The 26,348-nt window shown below is 45.9% G+C and overlaps 1 protein-coding gene across 1 annotated transcript; it reads right to left on the bottom strand.

Moving 5' to 3' along the window:
• Window positions 1–26,348, bottom strand: LOC144805756 (uncharacterized). Its single transcript, XM_078672238.1, has 2 exons — window positions 26,174–26,348; window positions 1–6,231 (listed from the first exon to the last, which is right to left on the bottom strand). The coding sequence occupies exon 2, from the start codon at window positions 4,949–4,951 to the stop codon at window positions 3,161–3,163; it is 1,791 nt and encodes a 596-aa protein (XP_078528364.1). The 5' UTR covers window positions 4,952–6,231; window positions 26,174–26,348; the 3' UTR covers window positions 1–3,160.

Genomic DNA, 26,348 nt, shown 5'->3' with positions numbered 1-26,348 from the left:
ACACAGAGCCGTCGCCTCACAGCATGACCTAGTGCCCCATTTTAAAAATAAAGGTTTTAATAAATGCCTTCTGGGGCCATCCATAGCGGGGCAACAACACAGTAGGTGCAGCCATGATTCTTTGTGATATGAGCACAGTCTGCAGGCCCCCCCTCCTTTGAAGGAGCCCATCTGTAGGACGCCGTAGAGCACAGGCCTAGAAGGCGCATAGACAATATGTTCTTCCGTGCCACTGCGTTCAGGTTTTCCAGTAGATAGAATTGCGGTACCCCAGGCTGGTATGAGACATTCAAGGGAAGCAAGACAGTTGGTGTGTTTAAAGCCTGAAGGTCCATCCGATGGGAAATTAGTTTCGCCTGCTTATTTATGACTTTTTTCCACACTGAGTATGGAATTGTGTCTGAGATTAGCAGGGAGCTGCCAATCTCTAATGATTTAATGGCCTTTGTCATTTGACGGTTCTATGGGTTTCTAGGGCTGGTAAAGATCTCTTTTAGGCAGAATTTTAGGGTGGTATCTGCTGCTTTTGATGACTTTATAAAATATTTCAATGTATCTGCCTCGCAGTAGATGGACTGCCTTTGTAGTCCCAGCTCCAGACGTAGTCTTGATCTCTGAATGAATTTCAGGCGATGAAAGATTTTTTTGTAAATGGAAACTTGGGCATGGTCAAGGCAGACACAGCATGCACCTGGAAAGGCCTGATGTCCATAGTTCAAGGCGGGGAGTAGTGTGGCTTTGATCACTTTCAAGATAGGTTCTGCAGAGGGGCTGCTCAGAGACTGATTCAAACGAGTCAGGGAGTATGTTATTGCAGAAGTGGAGAAGGGTGGCTCCCTGGTTAGAAGCGGCATACCCTGAAGCAGAGGTCGGCCCAGGACCAGGGTTCAATTCCCGACGCGGCAGGGTCTTGGGTCAATATCCGCGGACTCGATAATTCTCACTTAGGTGCCTACGCTAACCATGGGCCCCACTCTGCAACTCTGGGCAATAGCTTGCTTAATCTCCACAACGGCCCTAGCAACGCCGGAGATGCCTGGCTTCACCTTGGGGTGCCCTCTCACAGGGAAAGCCAGGACGGGTTCCCCAGCTGTATACAGCGCCAGGACGCCACGTAACGAGGTAACAGTGCGCTTTACAAGTATACATACATTACATTACATTACATGCTCTTTTTTTCATGGCAGCTAAATGAGCTGTTGATCTTGAGGTCTCGCAGAACCATACTCCTAAGTAATTGTATTTTGCTGTTGAGTTGATCGTTGCGGGCCCAATGTGCCACCTTAAACTTCTCTTGTTCTTACAACGGCCGAATATCATCACCTTGGTCTTTTCTTAGTTTATTTTTAGCACGTTGGCCGTATTATATGTATGAAGCTTACTTAATGCTCGTTGGAGCCCCGTTTTTTGTCTGGTCCATTATGACAATATCGTCAGCATATTGTAAAATATGCAGATCCCGTTTTGCAGGACCCAGCTTTGGCGGGAGTAAATTGCTTTTCTTCACATATGTTCCCAGATCGGCAGTATAGAGATTGAAGAAAAGCGGGGCGAGAACACAGCCCTGCTTCAAACCGTCTCCGATGGCAATTTTTCTGGAGACTGTCTTGGGGCCAGTTTTAATTCGCACCCAGGTGTTCTTGTGCAGGGAGATAAGGGCTCCTAGCAGGTTCTGTGGAATCCCGATTTGTCCAGTTTCCTCCATAGAATGTCGCGAGACACTTTATCGAAGGCTGCGCTGTAGGCAATAAAGCAGCAATATAGTGGAAGATGATTTTTGTGTGCCGCCTGCTGACTCAGGAAAGCCAAAATTGTGATGTTGTCTATGGTGGATGCTGAGGAGCGAAACCCTGTTTGAAAGTATGTAGAATATTGTTTTCTGCTACCCAGTCTTCTAAGAGCTTGAGAAGACACCGGGCATATGCCTTCGCCTCAAAATCTAGTAAGGCAATAAGTCGGTAGTTTGCTGGGAGCATAGGGTTTTCTTTCTTAAAAATGGGGCATAAAATCGAGCCGAGCCAAGAGTCTGGTAGCTGGCGGGTCATAAACACGTTGTTAAATAATGAGGCAAGAAGTTTGGCCCACTCTGCCAAACGCACATTTAAAAACCCCTGCTGGAAGGCCACTAGGCCCGGGGGCCCCGTCGTTTTTCATTGCCGTCAGAAATTTGGAGACTTGGGCTGCAGAGGTCAGCTCATGGGGTTCAGTCAGCGTTGGATCGACATTATCTCTTAAATCGGTCGCCACGAAGTCCGACGTGTCTCTGCCGTATAGTTGAATTACATGCTGGGCCCAGACTTCTTCACAGACTGCGTTCCCTCTGTTGTGATTCGACGAGCGGAGCTTGTTCATATAATTCCAGAACTGGGATAGGTTCTTGCCCTGTAACAGTGCGAATATTTGTATCCACTCTTTTTGTTCTTTTAATCTCTTCGCAGCCCATACTGATTTTCTGAAGGACTTGCGCAGTAATGCCATATTGTAGGCCGAGCGCGCTGTGCCATTCAATTTGTGCAGACGCACAGCCCTCCTGAGGGCTTTTCTTTTGGTGGTTAGCTCTGGGTCATAGATCCGCTTCGGGCATAGCTCGTAAGACTTTTGTTGGGCCTCAGTTCCCGTTAAGAGAATTTGCAATTTTCTAATTGCGCTGTCCCACCGAAGATGTAAGTCCGTTGAAGAGCTAGGCCTAAAATTTGGAGTCTCTCCTGTAAGCCAAGTGCTCACCTTGGTAGAACCTGATGAATCTCATTTGATTTTCCTGACTAAAGTGTGGAATTCAGCTTACGTTGTGTGCCCCGCAGCTGTTATTTCTGCGGCGGCTGGCACTAACAATTCAATTGTTACCGTTAAGGGGTTGTGGTCACCCTCGTGACTGTAAGGGACTTCCATCCTAGTTATTTTGTTTCCTAAAAATGGTGAGAGGAAAATATAGTCAATTGTAGAGATGTTTTTGAAGGTTGGAGGAAGACTGACAAGTTTGATATCAAACTTCTCAGCACATTAAACCCACACTTCTAAGTGTGGAGTTTAGGAACTTTAAAATATTCACCTAAAATCAGCCGAACAACGAATTTCAATTTACTCACCTGTTTTCAGGAGGGACCTCAGTGCTGCACTTGCAACCATCTCTACCTCTGAATCTTTTCTGACATTTAAAGCACTAATCATTTTTTTCCCCAGTGTGGATTCTCACATGTTCGGTGAGATTAGATTTACGGCTGAAACACTTTTGGCATTCGGAGCACTGATAAGGCTTTTCCCCAGTGTGGATTCTTATGTGCTGAGTGAGAATGCTTTTTTCACTGAAACATTTCTGGCATTCAAAGCACTGATAAGGTTTTTCCCCAGTGTGGGTTCTTATATGCTGAGTGAGACGGCTTTTTTCACTGAAACATTTGTCGCATTCAATGCACTGATAACGTTTTACCCCAGTGTGGGTCCTTGTATGTTTAGTGAGTCTTCTTTTGTCACTGAAACATTTCTGGCATTCAGAGCACTGATAAGGTTTTTCCCCAGTGTGGAATCTCAAATGTGCAGTTAGAAGTGATTTAAGTCTGAAATCTTTTGGGCATTCAGAGCACTGATAAGGTTTTTCCCCAGTGTGGGTTCTTATATGCTGAGTGAGACTGAGTTTGTTTCTGAAACATTTCTGACATTCAGAGCATGGATAAGGTTTTTCCCCAGTGTGGGTTATTGTATGTTGAGAAAGACTTCTTTTGTCTCTGAAATTTTTCTGGCATTCAGAGCACTGATAAGGTTTTTCCCCAGTGTGGGTTCTTGTATGCCGATTGAGACAGCTTTTTTCACTGAAACATTTGTGGCATTCAGTGCACTGATAACGTTTTTCCCCAGCGTGGATCTTTGTATGCCGTGTGAGACTACTTTTTACACTGAAACATATCTGGCATTCAGAGCACTGATAAGGTTGTTCCACAGAATGGGTTATTGCATGTCGAGAAAGACTTTGTGTGTTATGAAACCTTTCCTGGCATTTAGAGCACTGATAAGGTTTTTCTCCAGTGTGGAATCTCAAATGTGCAGTTAGAAGTGATTTAAGTTTGAAATGTTTTGGGCATTCAGAGCACTGATAAGGGTTTTCCCCAGAGTGAATTCTTGTATGTTCAGTGAGTCTGATTTTGTAACTGAAACATTTCTGGCATTCAGAGCACTGAAAAGGTTTATCCCCAGTGTGGGTTCTTCTATGCCGAGTGAGACTGTTTTTGTCAATGAAACATTTCTGGCAATCCGTACACTGATAAGGTTTTTCCCCAGTGTGGGTTTTCATATGCAGCATGAGATGGCTTTTTTCACTGAAACATTTCTGACATTCAGAGCACTGATAAGGTTTTTCCCCAGTGTGGGTTCTTGTATGCCGATTGAGACAGCTTTTTTCACTGAAACATTTGTGGCATTCAGTGCACTGATAACGTTTTTCCCCAGCGTGGATCTTTGTATGCCGTGTGAGACTACTTTTTACACTGAAACATATCTGGCATTCAGAGCACTGATAAGGTTTTTCCCCAGTGTGGGTTCTTGTATGCCGTGCGAGAGTGCTTTGATCACTGAAACATTTCTGGCATTCAGAGCACTGATAAGGTTTTTCCACAGCGTGGGTTATTACATGTCGAGAAAGACTTTGTTTGTTACAAAAACTTTCCTGGCATTCAGAGCACTGATAAGGTTTTTCCCCAGAGTGGACTCTCATATGTTCAGAGAAATAAGATTTACGGCAGAAACTTTTTGGGCATTCAGAGCACAGGTAAGGTTTTTCCACAGAGTGGGTTAATGCATGTCGATATAAACTCGGTTTGATACTAAACCTTTTCTGGCATTCAGAGCACTCATAAGGTTTTTCCCCAGTGTGGATCCTCATATGCTCAGTGAGATAAGATTTACGGCTGAAACTTTTTTGGCATACAAAGCACTGAGAGAGTTTTTTCCCAGGGTGCATTCTGTCAAATTCTGTGAGATGAGATTTATGCCTGTATCTTTTTTGGCACAGGTATCTTTATTCCCCAACTTCGGTTATTTTGCCTTGATTGAGGCGGGCTTGAACACTGAATTTGTTCTCACAGCCCGTGTTTTTATAAGGTGTATTCCTAGAGTTAATATCTCTATGTTTAGTTTTCTCTTGCTTATATGCCACGGTAAAAGTTAACCCGATTTTACAGTCGGGCTTGTTTAGATAATGTTCAGCATTTATCTCTAAAAGAAATTGTGTGTAATCTTCTCAACACTTAAATTGAGCAAGAAATGTGGGGAAGCAGCCCTATAACACCTGTTGAAATGTTTCTAGCAGATAATAGTCTTTAGGTTATAGTCTCTCCGGCAGCAACTTATTTTGTGACTGAAGTTTTTCTCAAATCTATTTGTATAGGTTCTTAGCAATGAAGTGATAAGGTGTTAGTCTGATATTTAATGATTAAACTGATAAGCACCTTTTTGCACTGACATAATGGCAGTAACTGAGGGTGTTAGAACGTGCACAGTACTTTTGTGGATCATCAGTCACAGAACAACATTTCCTTTTACCCTTTCTATGTTTGGTGTAAGGTTAAGGTTTGTAGTTATGAAGACGAGGTTTTATTTACATCAGATATAGCACAATGGTGCTCATTTAATCCATTTTTATATTTAACAGTTTAACATATCATCCTGCACAACAGATAATGTTGAGGCAATTTACATAGAATTACAGAACATTACACAATAAAAAGGAAACAATCTGAGATGGTCATAGACACAATAAAGTGGTGAATTTTTAAGGGTTTTGCAAGAGTGAGCAGAGTGGGTCGTGGTGTTCTATCCAGAGGCAGATAGTCTCAAACTTGCGTAACTGGTTAAAAACGGTTGTCGAACAAAGGTGATTTTCAGCTTCGGAGTCTTCTTTCAGTGTCTTTTCTTTGATGGTATGCAGAAGAAACCTTTTCTTATAACTTTCTTTTATGCAGTGTGTGCTTCCTCTCTGGAATTACACGACGCTTTAGATGAACGTTATTCTGTGCACAGATATGACTTTGCTCTGGGTTAATGAAATGCAAAATGAGAGACTTGGCTTACAGGTATAGTACTTTCCTCAGCTCTCACTTCCTCACCACACCTAGATTTTGGAAATTGTTTAAACGTAAAATGCTGGATGTCCTTCAGTTTTTCAAAATAACCCTTCTTATGGCACTGACATTCAGTTGCCCGGTGCTAAATCTTGCTTTCTTCGTCAGTAATTTCAATCACCTATAGTATTAAAATCAAATAGTTAATACATGTAAATTTCCAAAAATAATATTTACAAGCCAAATCAATGCAGAATTTTGAAAATGTTGAGCTGTTTTTCAGACAGAGCAGAGTGTAGAATGGTAGCCTGAAAGTACGTGGATGTAGGAGTGAGGATTTGTAGAATTTTCAACATTTTATTAAGTTCACAAAGGATACATGTACCCTATGGACTTGTAACATAGAATCCCAAAGGCAGAAATTAAAGTCATATGGACTGGTACCAAACAGATATTTAAAAAAGAATACTATTAATTCATTTTTAATGTAGATTTCTGGTACGGGAATTTCCCCTCCACGGACAACAGTCATTTTCCCCTGTCCTGAGTTACCACCTACTTGTATCTGGTAGCCTGACTTTTGAGTTTTTGCGTGCGGCAGAGGACAATCTGTTGTGTGCTGCGAGGACTATGCCTAGACCATTCCCTCAACTATGGTCCAGAGTATGAATCAAGGGAAAGGAAATTAAGGCGTACTTTCATGTGTTCACTTTATTCCACCTGATTATCAGTTGTTAGGTTTTTCTGCTCCTGGATTTACTGGGTGCAGAAAAACAGGACACCATTGTTTTCCAGACAGGAAAATTAGACTGAAAAGACGCACAAGACTCTGGGTGCAGCAGAAGCAGCCAAGACGTATGCTGTTTTTTTTACTAACTGGGGGAAACACACAATTCTTCCCTCTGTTAGAAAATGCTTTCCTCTTCCCTCCCTTGCTTCACCATTCTCCCCCCAACCAACCACATGCATATATATACCACCTGCTTAAAACACTTTGTTAATAAAAGCAGAAACACACTATGAAATAGTGAATGGCATGTGGTTTGACAGGCAGAAGAATCTGTTCCTCGTGGCAACTACCTAGTTCATAGCATCAAACTTGTGACTGCACGTTACTGGGGTAAATCTACCACAAAGTAAAAAAAATACGTGTAATTTTTCTGCCACCCCAGTACTGTGCAACTTCTAACAAGTGACTATGAGAGATCTTGGACCGGTCCTGTGACCTGGAGGGTCACACTAAGTGTGCCCTCATTTATGGCAGAGGACTGTCATGGGTTTAACAGCTAGAGCGGTGGTGGCAATGCACCCTGTTGTAAGGATCAATAGCCTGATGAGATCTTTGCATCATGGTCAGTGGAGTGGCTTTCTACTGACACACCCATGCAATGCTCCATTTCTATGCCTGTGCCCAGACTTTGCGATAACATCAAGTGAGTGTTTAGGGTGTTGGTGTGCGTAACATAAATGTAATGTGCGAGTGCGACAGAGTAAAATGCATCTCCTGCCTGCCAGTTGTGTATACAAGTGCGACCATCTATCCCTCTTTTATATCCTCATTCAAAGTCCTCTGTAACCAAGGAATAATGTGCTCTACAAAGTACTCAGGTGCCTGCTGTGCCACCAGGGATGGTGTCAGCCTGACAGTCTATCTAAGTTGAAGGGACATCACCTGCAGGCTGAATTACTTAATGGAGAAGCTGTGTACCTGTCCTAAAGAGCCTAGAAGTCTGCCTAGAAGCCTGCCTGTCTGGTAAGAAAGGGAAGGGAGGGTGACTATCCATCCGGAGTACAAGGCTGTCCTGGAAGAAGCAAGGTCTGACACATCCCCGGTATCTGTAGGGCGGGCCGGAAAGCCATCCAGGAGGGCCAGCTAATCTGAGGGACAACCCCCCCTGCCCTCCCCCACCAAGACTCTCCCAACAGTTCAAGGCAGAAAATAAAACTCTACGACAACATGATTGTTGAGGGCCAGTTGGACATTTGTGTGCTGCCAACCGGCCATTCATGGTTGCATTAGCCAAATTCCTAACACAACGGAGTCTGAATTTACTGACTTCCAGGAGAGCCTGTGTTGGGCTTTTAGCTGCTGAATTTCTGACTACTCTGTGTCAAAGGCCCATGAGGGACGACAACTACTCCAGTGTCGAACACGCCGGCCACAGTGTGGGCTCAATTGCTGACGGTTGGGCCTCCAGAGGGGCTGCACTTACCAACAGGCCAGGTGTGACTGCTACCTTGGGACTGCTGATCTTCATGCAACTGCAAAGAAAAGACAGAGTGGGTGCCCTACTAAATGCAGTACTACATCCAGGACAAAAGCTTGCTGGTGGGTCACTGCTCTCTCGAGTCCATTCAAGTGTCAGGAAACAGGAAAGAGACCCAGACATGATTGACTCATCCTGTGAAAGGGTAAGACGCTTACGACAGAGCATACACGCATTGGGGTGACTGGAGTGCCAGAACTGCACCTATACTATATTCATGATACTCCTAAATGCCCCTAGAGGGGAAGAGGATATCAGAACCGGATGCACCTGTCTGCCGCACATGGTAGTCTGGCATGTCTGGTAGTCTGACTATCTTTTCACCCAGACTGTCCATAAAGATGATTTTAGCGCCGCTACACACATAGCAGGGTCGATCTCAGACTATTCGCTGGTGGAGTTGCAACTCGATGGTCCGGTTGTGGCCTTCATGCTACCCCCAAGGGTTGATCCGTGATATTTAAAAGACAAGACGTTCAAAGCTCATATGAGAGATGGAGCAGACTTCTATTTTAAGGACAAAAGGCGGCCTTTTGAATCAGCTTGCGTGCTACAGGATGAATTCAAGGCAGTGATTCGAGGCCAGACACAAGCCTTGATTGGGGGAATGCAGAAGGAACGTAAATTGAATGGCGAGGCTCAGGACAGGGAATGTGCTTGGCATGTGGGGAATCAGTTTCTACCCCATTACACCGTCTACTGAAGCAGCACACATTACACACTAATGAAAAATAGCGTGCACTCATACGCTGGCTACCCAGCATTGTCTCTATGATGTTGGTGATAAAGCCAATGAGTTGCTTGCATGGTTAGAGAGACAAGACAAAGGACGGTACTGGATCCTTGAGGACACTGACAACAAGGGGACGGAAATACTTCCTGAAAGACCTGACCTCGCCAATGCCAACGAATGAGGACCGAGACGCACTAGACCAAGAACAGACAGTAGACTAAATAAATAAGACAATAAGAACCTTGCAAACAGGGCAAGGGACGGGGCCTAATGAGCTCCCCTTAGAATTATATAAATTCCTGATGGATAAAATCAGGGAATGCCTTTGGAGGAGGTTTAAGACTGCCTGAAAATAAGGGTGTCTCCCAGAGGACCAAAGAACGTCTGAGGTGGTGGTCATCCCAAAAAAGGACGAACCAGCAACTGAGTGGGGGTCTTATAGACCTATCTCCCTGCCTAATTTTGAGACTAAGGTCCTTGCATAGGCCCTGGCGATCTGCCTGCAGAAAGTAATTGCATCAGCACGACTCATCCTGGACATCCCCCGTCGCAGCCACATCTCCGGACACCTGAGAGACCTGCACTGGCTCCCGGTCAACAAGAGAATCACCTTCCGTCTCCTCACCCACGCACACAAAGCCCTACACGACCAAGGCCCCGGATACCTCAACAGCCGCCCCAACTTCTACGCTCCCACACGCCAGCTTCGATCGGCCGGCCACGCCCTCGCCGCCGTCCCCCGCGTCCGAAGAGCCACCAGAGGGGGAAGGTCCTTCTCCTACCTGGCCGCCAAGACTTGGAATTCCCTCCCGACCCACCTCCGCCTGACCCAGGACCACCTCGCCTTCAGGAAGCAGCTCAAGACCTGGCTGTTCGAGCAGTAGCGGACCCCCCCCCCTAGCGCCTTGAGACCCTCCGGGTGAGTAGTGCGCTATATAAATGCTGTGATTGATTGATTGATCCTGATCAATCAGGCTTTATGCCACACCAGGGAACGCGCTTAAATCTCCGACACCTTAATGGAGTATCTCATGCAACAGGGGATTCCTTTGCTGAACCAGTGGTGCTGCTGTCAAGCTCTTGTATGTGGCCCCTCTAGCTTGCATGCGCGTCAATAATACAGTCTCCTGAGTCTTTGCCCTCCGACAGGCATGCTCCTTGTCTCCTATGCTCTTCACACGTGCATGGGTTCGCCAGGACCTCTCATATGAGGTATTCCAGTTGATCAGGAGTGGGATGAGAGAATCTCCCTCTACGCTGACCTTTTGCTATATGACACGTAACAAGTCTTCTTGAGTAAACAAATTCTACAAATTTTTCACATATTTGGAGATCATTCAGGAGATCAATTGAAAGAAGTCCTTAATATTCCTGCTGGTGGCAGGGACCCTGCGGCTGCACTCTAGGTGCACAGTTCGGGTGGCACTACATGGCTTCAAATATTTGGGCATGTTTATTAGAAGAGCGCCACAGGCAGGAACGTAGTCCCAAAATTAGACCGGCTTCGCAGGGATGCCCCATACTTGCGGGCGCTCCCGCTTTCCTTACTGGGCCGGTTGGCCCTAATTAAAGTGATGACCCTCCAGGGTCTCCTGCACATTGTGTAAAAAACTTCCTTTAAGATCCCACCAGACTATTTTTTCAAAAGGTAAACTGAGAACTTCGGGTCCTGTTGTGGGGTGGTGGCACTTCACACTGAGTAAGTTGCAGAGGGGAGTTTATTAGGGTGGACTGGCGGTCCGGAGCATTCTTAAGTATTACTGGGCCAGGCAGCTGGTGGCAGTCAGCAACTGGGTTTTTATGGACCGTGAGGATCCTGCTTACTGGGTAGATAGATTGGCCATGGGCAAGAGAGGTTACCCCACCCCAGTGCTGTATCGAAGAAAGTATGAGTGCACCCTACCTACTCACACCCAAACATTGGTAAAGGTGTGGAGAGAGGCTACCAAGTATTTAGGCTGAGAAGGTAAGCTGACTGAAATTACTCCACTGTATGATGGTGATCTCTTAAGTGCAGTGGGAGGATGGCAGGGCTTCACAAAATGGGGATTGATTAGCTTAGAACAGCCCGGCGATGTGTGGAGGGGACAGGCGCTTGTATCCTTCACGACCCTACAACAAAAGTATAAATTAGGTGAATAAAAACGGTTCTGACATTTCGGATGAGTCACGCTCTGCAAGGTCACATCTGTGTAGGGGAGCAGTTGCTTGATGCATCCCCACTGGAGGAACAGCTGATAACTAATCCCCGACTGAAAAAGCAATCTCACCCATCTTTAAGAAGTTGATCTACAATTCTCTGGATGCCTTGGGGACACGGAGAGCTGTGCAGGAGAGGGATCTAGGCACGCTTGGCGATGGTGATTGGGTTACGGCCATTCAGGGTGCCAGGGAGGTGGCAATTAGAATTTATTTTTGTCTAATTTAACTACAGATACTGATACTGCCAAATCAATGACCCTGTTTACATTAAATGGCAGCTTGAATTCAGAGCTCAATAATAGACTTGATTGAATAAATGACCAGCACACTGTTTATCTTGCCAAGACACAGGTACTTTTTAAAATTCTTTTTGTTGAACTAGTCCTCAATCGATGGTGTTGACACCGAAAATACGGTGCACATTAGTGAAAGTGATTAGACCAAAAACAAAACGTCTGCAAATATAGAGTGAGTAACATAGCTTGGCTTGTCTTGACACTCCCTGGCCAAATCCCACTACATAAAACTAGATTGCCCTTTATCGAAGGCAGGTAGTCCTCCCAAGGTTCTGGAGGTCGCTGGGCTGCAAGACGACTTGCCTTTTGGTTCAGGATCATCCAGGGATGCAGACAGGCCAGTAGGACTGGGACCAAGTCCATAGTTCTCTACAGAGCCTCACCAGCAGAGAAGGCCGCAGAGCCCGGCTCTTCTTAGGTCGCCAAGAACTGAAATTCAGGGTCTGGGGATGCCACCTAAAATCTTGATTTAAGGGTGCTACAAGGGAGTGACAGGTAGAGGCTAATGGGCCACTTTCCTGGGGTGTCTATACCCTCTATCATGCCCACCTCCTGTGCGAAGGGGACACAGTCCTAGCCCTGATTGGATAAGTCCCATCATCTTCAAGATAGTGGGCACTACAAAGTGTGCCTCACCTCGCCTCCAGCACCTGAGGGGTGGAGTTGGCAGAGGGGGGGGGGGGCGCACCTCCTGCTCTATCTAAGATTTCCCACCTGTCCTTGCACCTAAAAGGGGGTGAGGCCAGGACGATAGCTTGCTCCCTCTAACAGAAGAGGCTGGGGTTGAACACCTCCACCCAGGAAAGGCATTGTTCTCGACCTCAAAGTGCGCAGGCACTCTCCCCATGAGGACAGGATACTGTCTGGTGGTAGCAGGCTGGCTCAGGCCAGTCGATGATCACACTAAGGATTGGTAGATCTTAGGGGACCCATCTAAGGGGCACTCTGTGTGTAATTTTTAATAAATCGGACACTGCAATCAATGCAATTTTAATATGCTGAGATGTTTGGTATCAAATATCCCATATTTCAGAGAAACCTTCATGAGGCTGGTGAACTCGTAATGACAAGTGTCCAGCCAATGTGCTTACTATAGAGCTTGCCTGGTCACTTGTAATATCCAGGAATCAACAAGGACATTGAAGGAGGTATCCCTAAAGCAGCGGGCACCATAAGGCCTGCTAGAGGGGTGTCTTACCTATATCTCAGACAGTCCCTATGGGCATCGCATACAGGGATGAGTGCCATGTCGACTCTTCAGTTTTGTCTGCACCAAGACACACAGCTGCAGAGGCAGTGTGTATGAATGTATGTATATATGTGCTTGGTGAGGAGTCCCTTAGGATGGCATAATTTGTGCTGCAGCCTTTAGAGACCCTCTTAAACAACAAGGCCCTTGGTACCAGAGGTATCTTTTACAAGGGACTTATAAGTGAGCTAATGGGGTGACAACTGTGGAAACGACAGGTACACTTAAGGGAAGGAGATCGGGCTCAGGGGACCTGGTTGGCAGGGACCCTGTGCCCTTCCAGTAAATACTATATCATTTTCCAGGTAAAAAGTGAAGGCTAACCATGTCCAAAACAGGCCCTTTCCTACATTGAGACATATTTCCTAGGACAGCGGAAACTCTACAGCAGGTCTTGCTCACAGTCCTTATACTGTGACTGCCACTACTGGACATTAATCTTGAACTGTTAAAGCAGGGCCAGGATCTGTACAGGAGCCAATGAACAGGTTGGCAACTCACCAGATAACAGAAGTCTTTTGTCTTCACACTCACTCAGAGAGAACAATGTCATCCCATATATTGCAGGAGAAAGAGGCCACAACCCTCAGTGAAACACTCACTGCTCAGATGTGATTCGTTAATAAGAATAAAATTAACATAATGCGTCCCTGGGGACCACACAGATACACCGTTCCTACAAGTACCATAAATGCTTGGGGTCCCGCAGGTAAACCTAACAGTGCTACAAAGGCTTAGGGGCCCTACAGGTACACCTTTCCTAACCCAGTGCTACAAATGCTATGTGTTCACTGCAGCAGGACTGGGCGTTCTAGGGGCGCAATTAAGTTGCTTGGCATTTATCTACCCTTAGCTAAGCCACGTGATAAAGGCAGTAGATCAGGATGATTTTCTTCAATCAGAAGGAGCTCTCACTATTGAAAAGGGTAAGACCCTGGTATAACACAAACGCAGACATGCGGTTAGGATCTGTAGTAAACTATTCATTTATGTATATGTAGGATTAGATTGCATTGCAGGTTAATTCTTATTTCACTATTTTCCGCACACAACATACAACATACATTCATCACAAGCGCCCCCTGATGAAGGGAGAACCCCCAAAATGAATTGGGAAGACTACATTTGAATTTACTTGAGGATCAGTGGATTTTGAAACTGATTCTATGAGAATAAATATGCTTAAACTGGAATACAGGTGGATTTGCTTCCAAGGGAAGGAGACATTGATGCACTTTTACGGGTACAAGCTGTGGAGCAGGAGACACAGACCAGATCTAGTCTGGGCTATATAAACAACTCTAGCCACACACATCTCCCTTCTGGCACGCGATGAGTGGATTACATAAATACTACAATAATGAATGAAAAATACACGGCATGCATAGACAAGGTTTGCTATGCAACCTCTGGACTCCTGTAAACCTAAACAAACACCAGTAATCAGACACTAGGGACATCACCTGAAGCTCCTAAGATTCTCCTTTTGTTTGGTATCTTGTTTTTGGAAGGTGGGTTTTTAGGATGAGCTATTTTTAGGCGTGTCTTCTTTTATTCCAGGATGGGGATTAGTTTTAGAATTGTCAGCTTTATACTCTGCATACCAAGGCAGTACATAAAATGCAGCCTGCATACAACAATCCATGGCTGTATCCCATAAAACATCCTTACCTTTTAACAAAAAGAACCCAAGACCTTCTGGACGTTATTCAGTTAACCAGACGCATCTCCCAGTCGATTGACATTAGTTATAGGACTCAGAGTTAAGGAACAGAAATGCCTCACAGTAGCCAACAATCTAGCACCTAAAAAAAGAGCGCAATAAAGGTGTCTGGTCTCTGTCACAAGGGTTGGTAATTAAATGCCACTCTAGATTTTTACATAGTGACTTTTCCGGGCTCAGCTCTGTAGGATAGCAAAGGGCGCCAGTCCTTTGTTTATTATTAGAATGCGTTCTAAAAGGAGCAATGTTATCAAAGGCAAAATTTAAAGCCTTACACTAGTCCGCTAAGGTGTGGTTTATGTCGTGTTCCTTTGAGGTTACAGAGAAATTCAATTTTTCAGCGATAGGAGTAATGCGCTGACATTTTCAAGAGACTCTTTTGCTCAGGTCTTGTTTCTCAGGCAACCCTGCTTTAGGTATTTGAAAGAAGAGTACTGAGTGGTCAGTCCACGTCAAAGGCATGGGCTTCACAAGTCAGTGCAGTAGACGTGGTGAAGATTAAGTCCAAGATTGTGGCGCGCCGAGTGAGTAGAGCCTGTAATATTTTGTTGCAGTCCTCAAGTCTTTAAGTCTGATAATAGTTTTGCTACTTCCATATCTAAAAAATCTTCTACACCATAATTAAAATCCCCAAGCAGGAGAAATGTTTGTGATGACTACACATAAGTCGCTAAATAAAATAGTCAGGTTCCAAACAACTAGTCTGCTAATTTGCCCCTACAGCTCTGGATGTGGGGCTTGAAAGACTTACTCTGCTCAATCGGGGAAGTCCTCCTGCAGACCGGGATATCAAAAAGATACAGCACAGTCTATAAAAAACATAAAGATGGTATATTGTAGGAGAGTAGGGTCTGCTATCCTATGGTCACCCCAAATTTTTGCTTTTTGCTTCACTGGTTTTCGACTACTGAGGCTGTGGGCCTGCTGATCAGACCCCCAGCCTGCTGTTCTCTCACTAAATTACTGACACATGTGCTATAGGCACATACCACAATTGGAAATGGACTCCTTGTCAGCCCCTGTATAATGCACTATAGGTGCCCAGGGCATAGGGGCCACCAAGGCCTACCAGGGGCTGCAGCATATCTTTTGCCACCCCTGGCTGGTTCTTAAATTGACACAACTGGCTGATCACTCAGCTGGGGTAAGGTGGTGTAATCACCCCTTGCTTAGATATAGTATACCTATATCTAAACCTATATCTGGACACATGTAAACCTGTGAGTCACTCCTATGGAAGGCCTCATCAATCCTGGAGGCAGAGTGCGTGGTTTTATGTGAGATGGAGCTCTAGCATGAGCTGAGCCTGTCTGCAGCTGTCGGGAACAACTCCCTAAGCTGTTCCAGGATAATGCCATACCATATACTCTTAAGTGCCTTATAATCCTCGCGGTTAAATAGCAACTTTGGTTTGGCTTTATCAAAACATGTCGTGTAAGGTGTCATACGATTTGGAATACTATCCCCTCGCCAGTTCTGGCGACGGGGATAGCATTCCACCCCTCTAGAGGGGTAGGACATGTTGCTTTACTTAAATGCGGTTAATTTCTCCAAAGACCTTAAGATCCACAAAATGGATGCCTCTGCCACAGACAAATGTCTGGACCCCTGCAGTTGACCGAAACTCGACCAAATGGGGCCTGGACAAAGGGTTTCCTGTCACAGGAGGGTGTCACCGCCCTCCAGACAGGAGATAATGGATTGTAGCAGGGAGGTTTGAAAGAAACCAGACACTGCTTGGGGCGCACAAGGCTGCCCCTTGCATAATCCGGCCAAACCGGTTCTGGGGCACTCCAGCCCTCGTGCCAGGGCGGCCTAGATCAAAGGAAGGGGGTGTATCCACCCACTTCCTGGGTCCCACCCATAGGGGGGGACCTAGCAGGTAATCACGCCCCCCAGATTCGAATAAGAGTGGGAGCAGTGCCAATGCACATCAGATTTCCTGAAAGAAACATAAGAAACGAAACTCTGGACCCTTGGACCTCCTACTCAACTTGGAAGCCCGAAGAATCTCCCTTGTGGTCAAGGAGTGACCACCCTGCACCAGCAGGCACCATCCAGCCCTCGACGTCTACTTTGTTGCAGTTCCCGCCGGAACTCGAGCGACAGAGATCGACGAGATCAAGCTTGCCTGCCTTCCAACAGCCCGATCCACAGTCCCTGCAGAGCTGAGACCCGTGGAGGCGACCGGAAGCGTGGGGCACGCCATCTTGAATTGACCACGAGACGCTGACCGTGCAGCCCACGAGTGACCCTCGAAGCTGTGCACCGGGGTTTGAGAAGCCCCCACCCTGAGCCACTCTTGCAACGAAGATCAGCCCTCCACACTCGACGAGTGCTGCGTGGGGCCCTTCTGCTCCATTTGGCTCAACGCGTTGGCCCGGTCACTTGCCAGCTGGCTAGTGGTCCCTGTGCCGACGAAACAACGAAAACGACTTGTGAATCTGGTTGCTTCAGATCCACACCAGCTCCCCTGAAAAGGAGCCCCCACTCTGACCTTCCTGGTTCGAGTGAGAAGCAATCTCCCGGTTCCGCGTGGATTGCTTTTGCCAAGTGTTGTTTGCTCCAATCTTGAAGCCGACAGCGCCGACGGCGAGAGCCTGCGTGGGACAGATCGTGACCTGCTCCTGGACGTCGCAGATGCCCCAGAGCCCACGTGACAGCGGAGAAAAGCTCCTCGACGACCACCTGATTGCGCCCGACATTGCCTGGTTCCGTCCTGGTTCCACCCTGGTCACTGCGGAGTGACCCAGACTCTGTCCCCTCTGCTTTCAGGTACTTTTCGACTTGAGTCCACCCTTGGACTCCACCGGACACTTCTCCTTCACCCCGCCTGCAGCCCTTTCAGCTTCAAGCACCAAGAGCCTGCGTGACGAAACCCGACTCAACTTCGACCCTATGCACCCGCTTCCTGTGGGTGAGGTAACTTTGCTCCGCCGGTGTTCCCACACTGGTACACATCTCTAGGGTCTGTGTCTTAAGTTTTGTTCCTCTAGGTTCAGCGGAAGTGTCCTTAAACTTTAACTTTACAACTTTTACGCACCATTGGTTAACATTGGTGCACGCGTGCGCTTTCCGCACTGCTCCCGAATCCCGTGGGCCGTTCCCGACTTCAGCATTGCTTGTCCCGACTGCTCCCAGCGATTCCCTAGGCCCTAGGCCTAACCACTGCTCGAGTGGCATCTCTTATACCACTTGTTTAGTATATGGTTTGAGTGGCCACCCGCCCTCATCCATAATTGTGCAACTTGTATGTTTAAACTGTGCTTTTGATTTAACGCTTGTGCCCCTTTATTCATAAAGAATACTGGGGATTGTTTTTAGTAATAAACACATATATTTTTATAATATATACTTGTGTGGTGTCCTTTCATTTGATATTACAGGATTGTATGTGGTAAAACAGCTCGCTTAACACGACCTCTTAAGTTAAGCCTTTAGGCTGCTTAGTCCATGCTACCCCTAGGATAGCTTGTCTAATAAGGTTGACTTACAACCAGACACCATAAGGGATTGTTTGGTCTGATAATCGGTGGTTCCAGAATTGGAAACATCACCTATCAGGCCAACTTCTCACATATATACAATAAAAACAGAAGCAGCCAAGTTTTTGTCTTTAAATTTAAAAGTATTAAGAAGTACTAATGCTCTGTTTTCACTTGTCTGCAAGGTCCGCTGTGTATTCCTTATATATTTCTCTGAGAGAAAGCATGAGTGACTGTGCAAAAGGGCTATAGATTTGTTACCACAATTCCTGGAGGGAGACGGGGAAGTCATGTTCAGTGGCTGCCAAAACCATTTTCTACCTTTCTAGGTTTAGGGATGCTTATAGTTTTGTTGCTTGCTGTTGCATTATTTTTCTGCTTTACTGAGTGTGTTATACAATTTTTTTTTCTGCACTTGTACTTTGAGGGGATGTTCCTGCCCGGGTGGCCATTTTGTTCGGCCACATTCTCCCTCCGGGCAGTGCTCTAGTCGCTGCAGGCGTCCTGCCTAACCCCTACTCAATGGCCCCAGATCGGACGCGTGCAGCTCGCTTAATCTTCCCAATGGCCCCCAGCACCGGGATGCCTCCGGGTAGCTGTGCGCTTTACAAATACTGGATTTACAAGTTACTATTTATTTTACGCAATGTTTCTTACTGAAACATGGCTGCACATGAGCTCCCGCCCTGATGTAGCTGCAGCTTTACTGTTTAACTATGCTATAGTCAGGAAAGACAGGAACTCCAAGACAGGTGGTGGCATTGCTATAATTTATAAAAAGTCCTACATGTGCAAATTTGAAGAACTGCCATTTACGAGCTGTGAGGCAGCTTTATTTAAGCTTGCCCTGACCCCTAAGTTCACCTTCTCAGGCATACTAGTTTATCGTCCACCAGGGCCATCCGGTCCATGGGCTTCATCCTTTCATGACCTAATAACCCCTTTTCTCTTAAATGCCACCAACTTCTACTTCTTGGGCGACCTTAACTTACGCTTGGATGACTCTGCATGTACTAATAGCGCTACTTTTATCTGGCAGCATTGAATATTGCACTTTGCAACTCCGGTCCCATTCATGTGGCCGGCCACCCTATTTTCTCCAGTTTATCCATCATTCAAAGCCCACCAGCTCTTCCCTTATGTTGGTCTGATCACTTTGCAATCGGCTTGCGTTTCGAGATCTCAGTGAACTCACCTGTAGCCGCACCTAGCATCAGGAAACCAACTATGAACTGGGGAAAACTGGACATTGAAGCTCTCAATAAGATTCTGTCTTCCAATGCTCCTATCACAAAACAAATGTCTGTCACTCTTTCGGGTGGCGTCCAAAAGTGGCTTTTACATGCCATTGATACCTGTCTCCCACCCTCTATTAAGAAGGTGAACAACCACAGCCCCCTGCCCCTTGGTTCACTGAGAATTTAAAAACAGAGAAAGCCAAATGCAAAGCTTTGGAAGGATGCTGAAGGAGGAACTATGCGCCTGACAACAAACTTGCATATAAAAGGGAAAAAAGAGAATACCACACTCTCTGTAAGTCAGCTCGTGCTGAATAGGTCTCCTCGACCATCTCTAGTGCGCTGAATTGTTCCAAGACATTATTTAAAATGGTCAAAGAACTTTCTGGATCTGAAACTCAATCTACTCCCCCTTCCCTGAATGGTTTACAATGTGAAGACGTGGAGAAATTCTTCCTCCATAAAGTGGAGAAAATATACTCTGAAATGAAGGGCATAAAACCAGGTACCCCCCATCAGCAAGCACCTACATCCCCTCAAGCAGCCAGAACTATCTCTCACAGTGACAACAGGATCGCTGAATCCACGAATAAACTGGAAATGTGGGCTCCATTAGATATGAACTCCCTTATACGACTCATAGCCAGGATTAAATCTGGCTCACCCTGTGACCCTCTTCCGATCTCGGTGCACCAGCAGCTTGAGTCGCTTTCACTCACAATAATCATGGAACTCTTGAATGCCTCCTTACAGGAGGCAATGGTTCCACCTGAGTGGAAACCCGCAATGGTGCTTCCTCTTCTGAAGAAGGCTAACTACCGGCCTCTTTCATTGCTTCCTGCAAAAAGAACAATGGATGGACAGAATGCAGAACAATGTCATATATTCACCCCAGTACAGCGATCTGGCATTAAATCCATCGTTTTATTCCTCACTATCCCATTCCAGTTTGGACCCAGCCGTATGGAAATCAGTCTTGAACCTGCACCCAATGGGAAAAGTCGAGCCCGAACTGCCAGGACAGGTCCTTCCTGGAATGGAAACAAGCATCCTAGGACCGGTGTCCAGCTTTCAGCCCCCATCAGCCAGGATAGCTTGACTCCAGTGGCATGGAGAGCACGGTACCAACGTCTCAGTATACCTGTCACACTCGGGGTGACAAATGCAAAAAGAACAATTGATGGACAGAATGCACAACAATGTCATACATTCACCCCAGTACAGCGATCTGGGCCTAAATCCATAGTTTTTTTGCTCACCATGCCATTCCAGTTTGGACCCAGCCATATGTAAATTTGTCTGACCCTGCAACCAATGGGAACAGTCCAGCCCGAACTGCCAGGCCAGTCCTCCCTGTACTGGAAACAAGCATCCATCAGCCAGGATAGCTTGACTCCAGTGGCATGGAGAGCAAGGGACCAATGTTTGGGCATACCCGTCCCACTTGGGGTGACAAATGCAAAAATAACAATTGATGGACAGAATGCATAACAATGTCTTACATTCACCCCAGTACAGCGATCTGTGCCTAAATCCATCGTTTTTTTTGCTCACCATTCCATTCCAGTTTAGATCCAGCCATATGCAAATCAGTCTTGACCCTGCACACAATGGGAACAGTCCCGTTCTGAATTCCGTCCATCAATTGTGTGTCTTTTGCTTTCTCGCCCTAAGTGCGCCGGGTATGCCCAAAAGCGGTTCCAGGCTCACTGTGCCACTGGAATCAAGCTATCCTGGCTGATGGGGGTTGAAAGCCCAAAACCGGTCCTAGGATGCTTGTTTCTGGTCAAGGGAGGACATGACTTGGCCTCCCATGAGGCACAGGGTCAAGACTGATTTGCATATGGCCAGGTCTAAACTGGGGTGGCATGGTGAGCAAAAGAATGATGGATTTAACCCAGAACTCTTGACTGGGGGGTGAATGTTTTGATTTGTTCTGCATTCCGTCCATCAATTGTGTGTCTTTTGCTTTCTCGCCCTAAGTGCGCTGGTAGTATGCCTATGCCTAGACATGGGTCCCAGGCTCAATGTGGCAGTGGAATCAAGCTATCCTGGCTGATGGGGGTTGAAAGTCCAAAACCGGTCCTAGGATGCTTGTTTCCGGTCCAGGGAGGACCTGGCTTGGCAGTTCAGACTGGACTGTTCCCATGAGGCACAGGGTCAAGACTGATTTGCATATGGCCAGGTCTAAACTGGGGTGGCATGGTGAGCAAAAGAATGATGGATTCAACCCAGATCTCTTGACTGGGGGTGAACCTTTGATTTGTTCTGCATTCTGTCCATCAATTGTGGGTCTTTGTTTTTTATTTCATTGCTCCTGGCCTTCTTGAAAATTCCAGAAAGACACATTAATTCACAGCTATCTCAGTTTGTCGAGTCACAACATTTTGTACACTCATCTCAGTCGGGCTTTAGAGCCAGCTTTTCAACTGAAACTACCCTTCTTGGAGTTACGGAAAGGCTGCAATATCGTTTAGATTCTGGAGACACGATGGCCCTCATATTACTTGATTTGAGAGCAGCTTTCGGCACGGTGTCTGACACCGTGTTAGTGAAAGCCTTACGATCTTTGGGTGTTACCAGGCCGGCACTCAACTGGCTTATCTCTTTTCTCACCGACTGAACGTTCCAGGTCTTCGCCCCAACGGCCAGTTCTGTTACTCATTCCTCTCCCTGCGGGGAACCCTATGGCTCCATTCTTAGCCCTTTGTTATTTAACATGAGTGACAGACTTCTGGCTGACATTGCAGAGGAGGCGGGCTGACCCTGTTCTCCTATGCTGACGACACCCAGATAGTCTTCTCTCTCTCTATGGAGAGGGTGTCTGAGACATCTGCTCTCCAGATGGGGTTGAGTAAAATTGCATACTGGATGCAGGCAAATTTTCTCAAACTCAGTGGAGAGAAAACTAAGGTCCTGATTCTGGGGAAGAATAAAGAACTTTGGGGTCCCTAAAACTAGCCTACTGAAAAACTTCTTTTTACATAATTATATTTTCATTTTATATAATGAAAACGTAGCTGAAATAACACCTGTACTTCACTTGATAACTTATCCCCGATTCTCCTGCACTTAGAAGCATGATCACAGTGCACGCACTCTTCAGCAATCACCATCACTGGGAAGAGATCGGCTCAACCAATCAGCACGTGCTCTTCAGTCATCACTGTGAATAGATCGGCTCAACCAATCAGCACGTGCTCTTCAGTCATCACTGTGAAGAGATCGGCTCAACCAATCAGCACGTGCTCTTCAGCCATCACTGTGAAGAGATCGGCTCAACCAATCAGCACGTGCTCTTCAGCCATCACTGTGAAGAGATCGGCTCAACCAATCAGCATGCTTAGAATGCTGCCACTAATACTGTCATTTGTCTGCATTATAGGCCCTGTGAGAGTGAGAAGTATGGACATCGACCGGAAAGTAAGAGTGTGCCTATCTGGGTGTGGTATGATGAGGGAGAAAGGATATAAACTTGTTTTTAACATGCCATCTGGCATTAACAGTTGTTAATTGTCTGTCCCCTCGTTGCATTCCCTCGCCTTTGGCTCTTTCACTTAACAGCAGTTAACATCCTTTGCAGGGCGTTAATCTTGTTTGTTAGTGCCCTCAGAAGCAGGCGATAAGGCTTAAGGGATAAACTGTGATAAAAGCAAATCGAAAGTCCTCCCAAGAGGCTTGATACTATAGTCAGTTCTTTTCAGCCGTAAGGCACACTCATTCACACATTCAATGTACACTTATGTCACTCATGCCTTCAGTCATTTCAAGGGGCCCTCGAAGGTAAGCTTTGTATCGCTTCTACATGGTACAGGAAGGTATGCCAATAATTTCTTGGGTATTTAAAAGAGACAAAGTTTCAGAGGGTTAGGTGATTCTGGTCACACCTACACACCCATATCTAGGTGCTTCCAGGCGCTACAGCAGGGTCCAGTTATTTTATGTAGCCCTTAATACTGGCCTTCAGACAACAGTTCTCTGCATTCAGACAAATAAAGAAGCTAACACACAGGGAATAAACACCAAGGACGTCCAAAAATATATAAAAGCCTGCCCAGTGTGCGCACGACAAAAGTCCTCCCATTCATCCCCTAAAGGTCTTCTACAACCATTGCCCATACCTCTGCTTCCCTGGCATACTATCAGTTTGGACTTCATCACAGATTTGCCTAAATCCCACAACTTCACTGCAATTTTAGTAGTTGTGGATCTTTTGTCTAAAATGGGGCACTTTATTCCCTTACAAAAACTACCAAGAGCTACAGAATTTAGTGAAGGGTTCTGAAACCATATTGGAAAACTACATGGCCTTCCCAGTAAAATAATTTCCGACAGGGGCCCTCAATTTGTTTCAAAATTCTGGAGTCAGTTGTGCACACATTTAGGAATTGAAATAGCATTATCCTCCGCTTCTCACCCACAGACTGACGGCCAGACAGAAAAAGTTAATCAATACCTTGAACAAAGTCTACGGTGCCTAACCTCCATTATATCGGCTCATTGGGATGAGGTCCTACCATTGGCAGAGTTTTCATACAACAATAGCTATCATGCAGCTTTAGGCTGTTCCCCTTTCTTTTTTATAACTGGCTTACATCCACGATCTATTCCTGCCATCCTTCCAGATTTATGCCTGCTGTGACCAAAAGATTAACAGAATTGCGGGAATTTCAAGAACAAGCCAAGCGTAGTTTAGCCAAAAATAAACAAAAAGGTCAAATTATCAGTCGATAAACACAAAACACCAGCATCACCCTATAAAGTAGGGGATCTCGTCTGGTTATCAACCAGAAATATCCAGATTGAAGGCCCCAAGAAACTAAAACCTAGGTTCATTGGCCCCTTTCCCATAAATAACATTTTGAATCCAGTTTCAATGAGATTAACTTTGCCCTCGGAATATGCCAATCACCCAGTTTTTCGTTTATCTTTGCTCAAACCACATGATCCGGTGTAGTGACTGAGGTATTGGTGCTTTTTTGGCTCGGTTATGACCGTTGCCCACCACCATCTCAATATATGCTGCTGTCAATCGAACATGTATGGTGTTTTGTCCATTCCCGACCTTTATTTCACCTAGTTGGTAGGGCTTGCCTATAGACTTTGACAGCTTTATGTCCCCTTATATGCTGCTTTTTGCTCTTTTTCGGGCCTAAAGGCCTATGCTCGAGCGATGCTATGTTCTTTTCTGACACCATCCTGCTAAGCCTCTTTAGGTGAAAGGCAATGTTTTAGTTTAAATGTGTTGTTCACTAGTAGTGAACCAGCAAGCACGGAGAAATGTACTCTCTTCACGCTGGAGCCATAACAAAAGCTTGGCCAGCTGCTGTTGTGTGCCAGGTACGGAAAGGTACAGGAATCTCATGAGAACGGTAGGCGGGTTCTTCTAGAAGCTTCGAGAGAGAGCTACATTCTATATTAGTGAAAGCGGGTCCAAGTGAGGGTGAGAGGATTGTCTGGTGGTTTTGGCGGTCTGGTGAAGCATCACGGTGCAGACGTGCAGTCGTGTTTGTGGAACAGAGAGTCCTGACCCAACCTCAGAGGGAAAGAGAGACGGACCTGTCTTCAGATTGCAGATGTCTAATAATATGGTGAGGTGTTCCATGTATGACTCATTTTATCTAATTATTCCTTTATTTTCAGGTTCTATATGTGTGTATGTATATTAATAAGTCATTTCTTTTTATGTCCTTTCATCATTGTGTAATAAAAGACCCCAATTTGCATTAATTCCATTTGTTTGTTGTCACTAAGAGAGAGTGTGGATTCTTCTTAACCAGGTGCTGTAGTATAGAAGGAGGGGTGATTCCCTTCTTACAGGTAACTGATGATGGGAAGGTGTGCTGCTCATGATTAGGGATGACTACATGGGAGAATATATAATTTGTCCTTATTCTCTGTGGAGGAAGGTCGGGCCCCTTTTTTACCAAGTGCTTACAGAGGGATGTGCTAGTTCCCCTCTAATGAGTACTTGTAGATACGGAAGGGAAATCGGCTCCTAAGCAGGAATACCTAAATTGCTGGCAGACCAACCCAACATAGCGTAAGAGGTATGTACTGATTTTCACCGGATGGTGTTGCTGATTCGCACCAGGGTGCGTTGCTCGCATAAGTGCGCGTTGAACGTCGGAAGACGTTGCTGACTTGATTTGATATTTGATTCGTCGGAGGACGTTGCTGATTTGATATTGATTCGTCGGAAGACGTTGTTGATTTGATATCGATTCACACCAGGGTGCGTTGCTCGCGTAAGTGCGCGTTGATCGTCGGAAGACGTTGCTGACCTGATTTGATATTTGATTCTGATTCGTCGGAGGACGTTGCTATACATACCCTCTGAGCTTTGATCTATAGTATCTTTAGTTATTTATGTTACTCCTTTCTCAGATAGGTAGTCTGAATGTGGTGTTTTGTTGTTAGGCATTCTGGGAAGGGACTGTGATGAGTAATTACTTTATAGCTAACTAGCTGAAACACCAGAAAAGTAGGAAAATATCAGTCATTACATCAGTCCACATGAAAAGACAACCCTCCTCCACCTGTTGTAGTTGGAGACAATATTGCATATGAAGAAAATCGCATTATAGATGCAAAACGTAAACATGGTCGATTACAGTATTTAATTAACTGGAAGGGTTATGATGCGTCAGAAAGATCCTGGAAACAGGAACACATGTACATACTACAAGATTGGTCAGATCTTTCCATGCCTTGCATCCGGAAAAACCCTGTCACATACGAAGACCTTTGGGGGGGCAGGAGGCATTTCCTGCATGTGTAAACGTTCTTGGCATGTACACGTGAATTACTTGGGAAAGATCTAAGGCCCAAATCACCTTCACATGCACACGTGAGAAAACCTGAGACCCAAAGCAATTTAAACCCCACCCACTTGGTTCCCGATGCTTCGCTTCGTGCCTAAACACTCACCTGACTCCGAACCTTGGTGGCAAATACTCCGAAGCTCTTTAGCGCTCCACCCTGCTTCCTTCCCTGTCTTCACTCAGTGTCTTCGGCTGTGTTCTTGCTCCCCGGAGCACATTTCAGACATTCCTTCCTGTTTCTGAATTTCCGGCTCCAGATCCTCTCCCGGCACTGTTTCCGA

Source organism: Lissotriton helveticus, assembly GCF_964261635.1.
Source record: "Lissotriton helveticus chromosome 1_1 unlocalized genomic scaffold, aLisHel1.1 SUPER_1_unloc_23, whole genome shotgun sequence".
In the NCBI taxonomy this organism is placed as follows: Eukaryota; Metazoa; Chordata; class Amphibia; order Caudata; family Salamandridae; genus Lissotriton; species Lissotriton helveticus.
The sequence above is the reverse complement of the archived record's forward strand: the minus strand, read 5'-3'. Positions and strand labels throughout refer to the sequence as shown.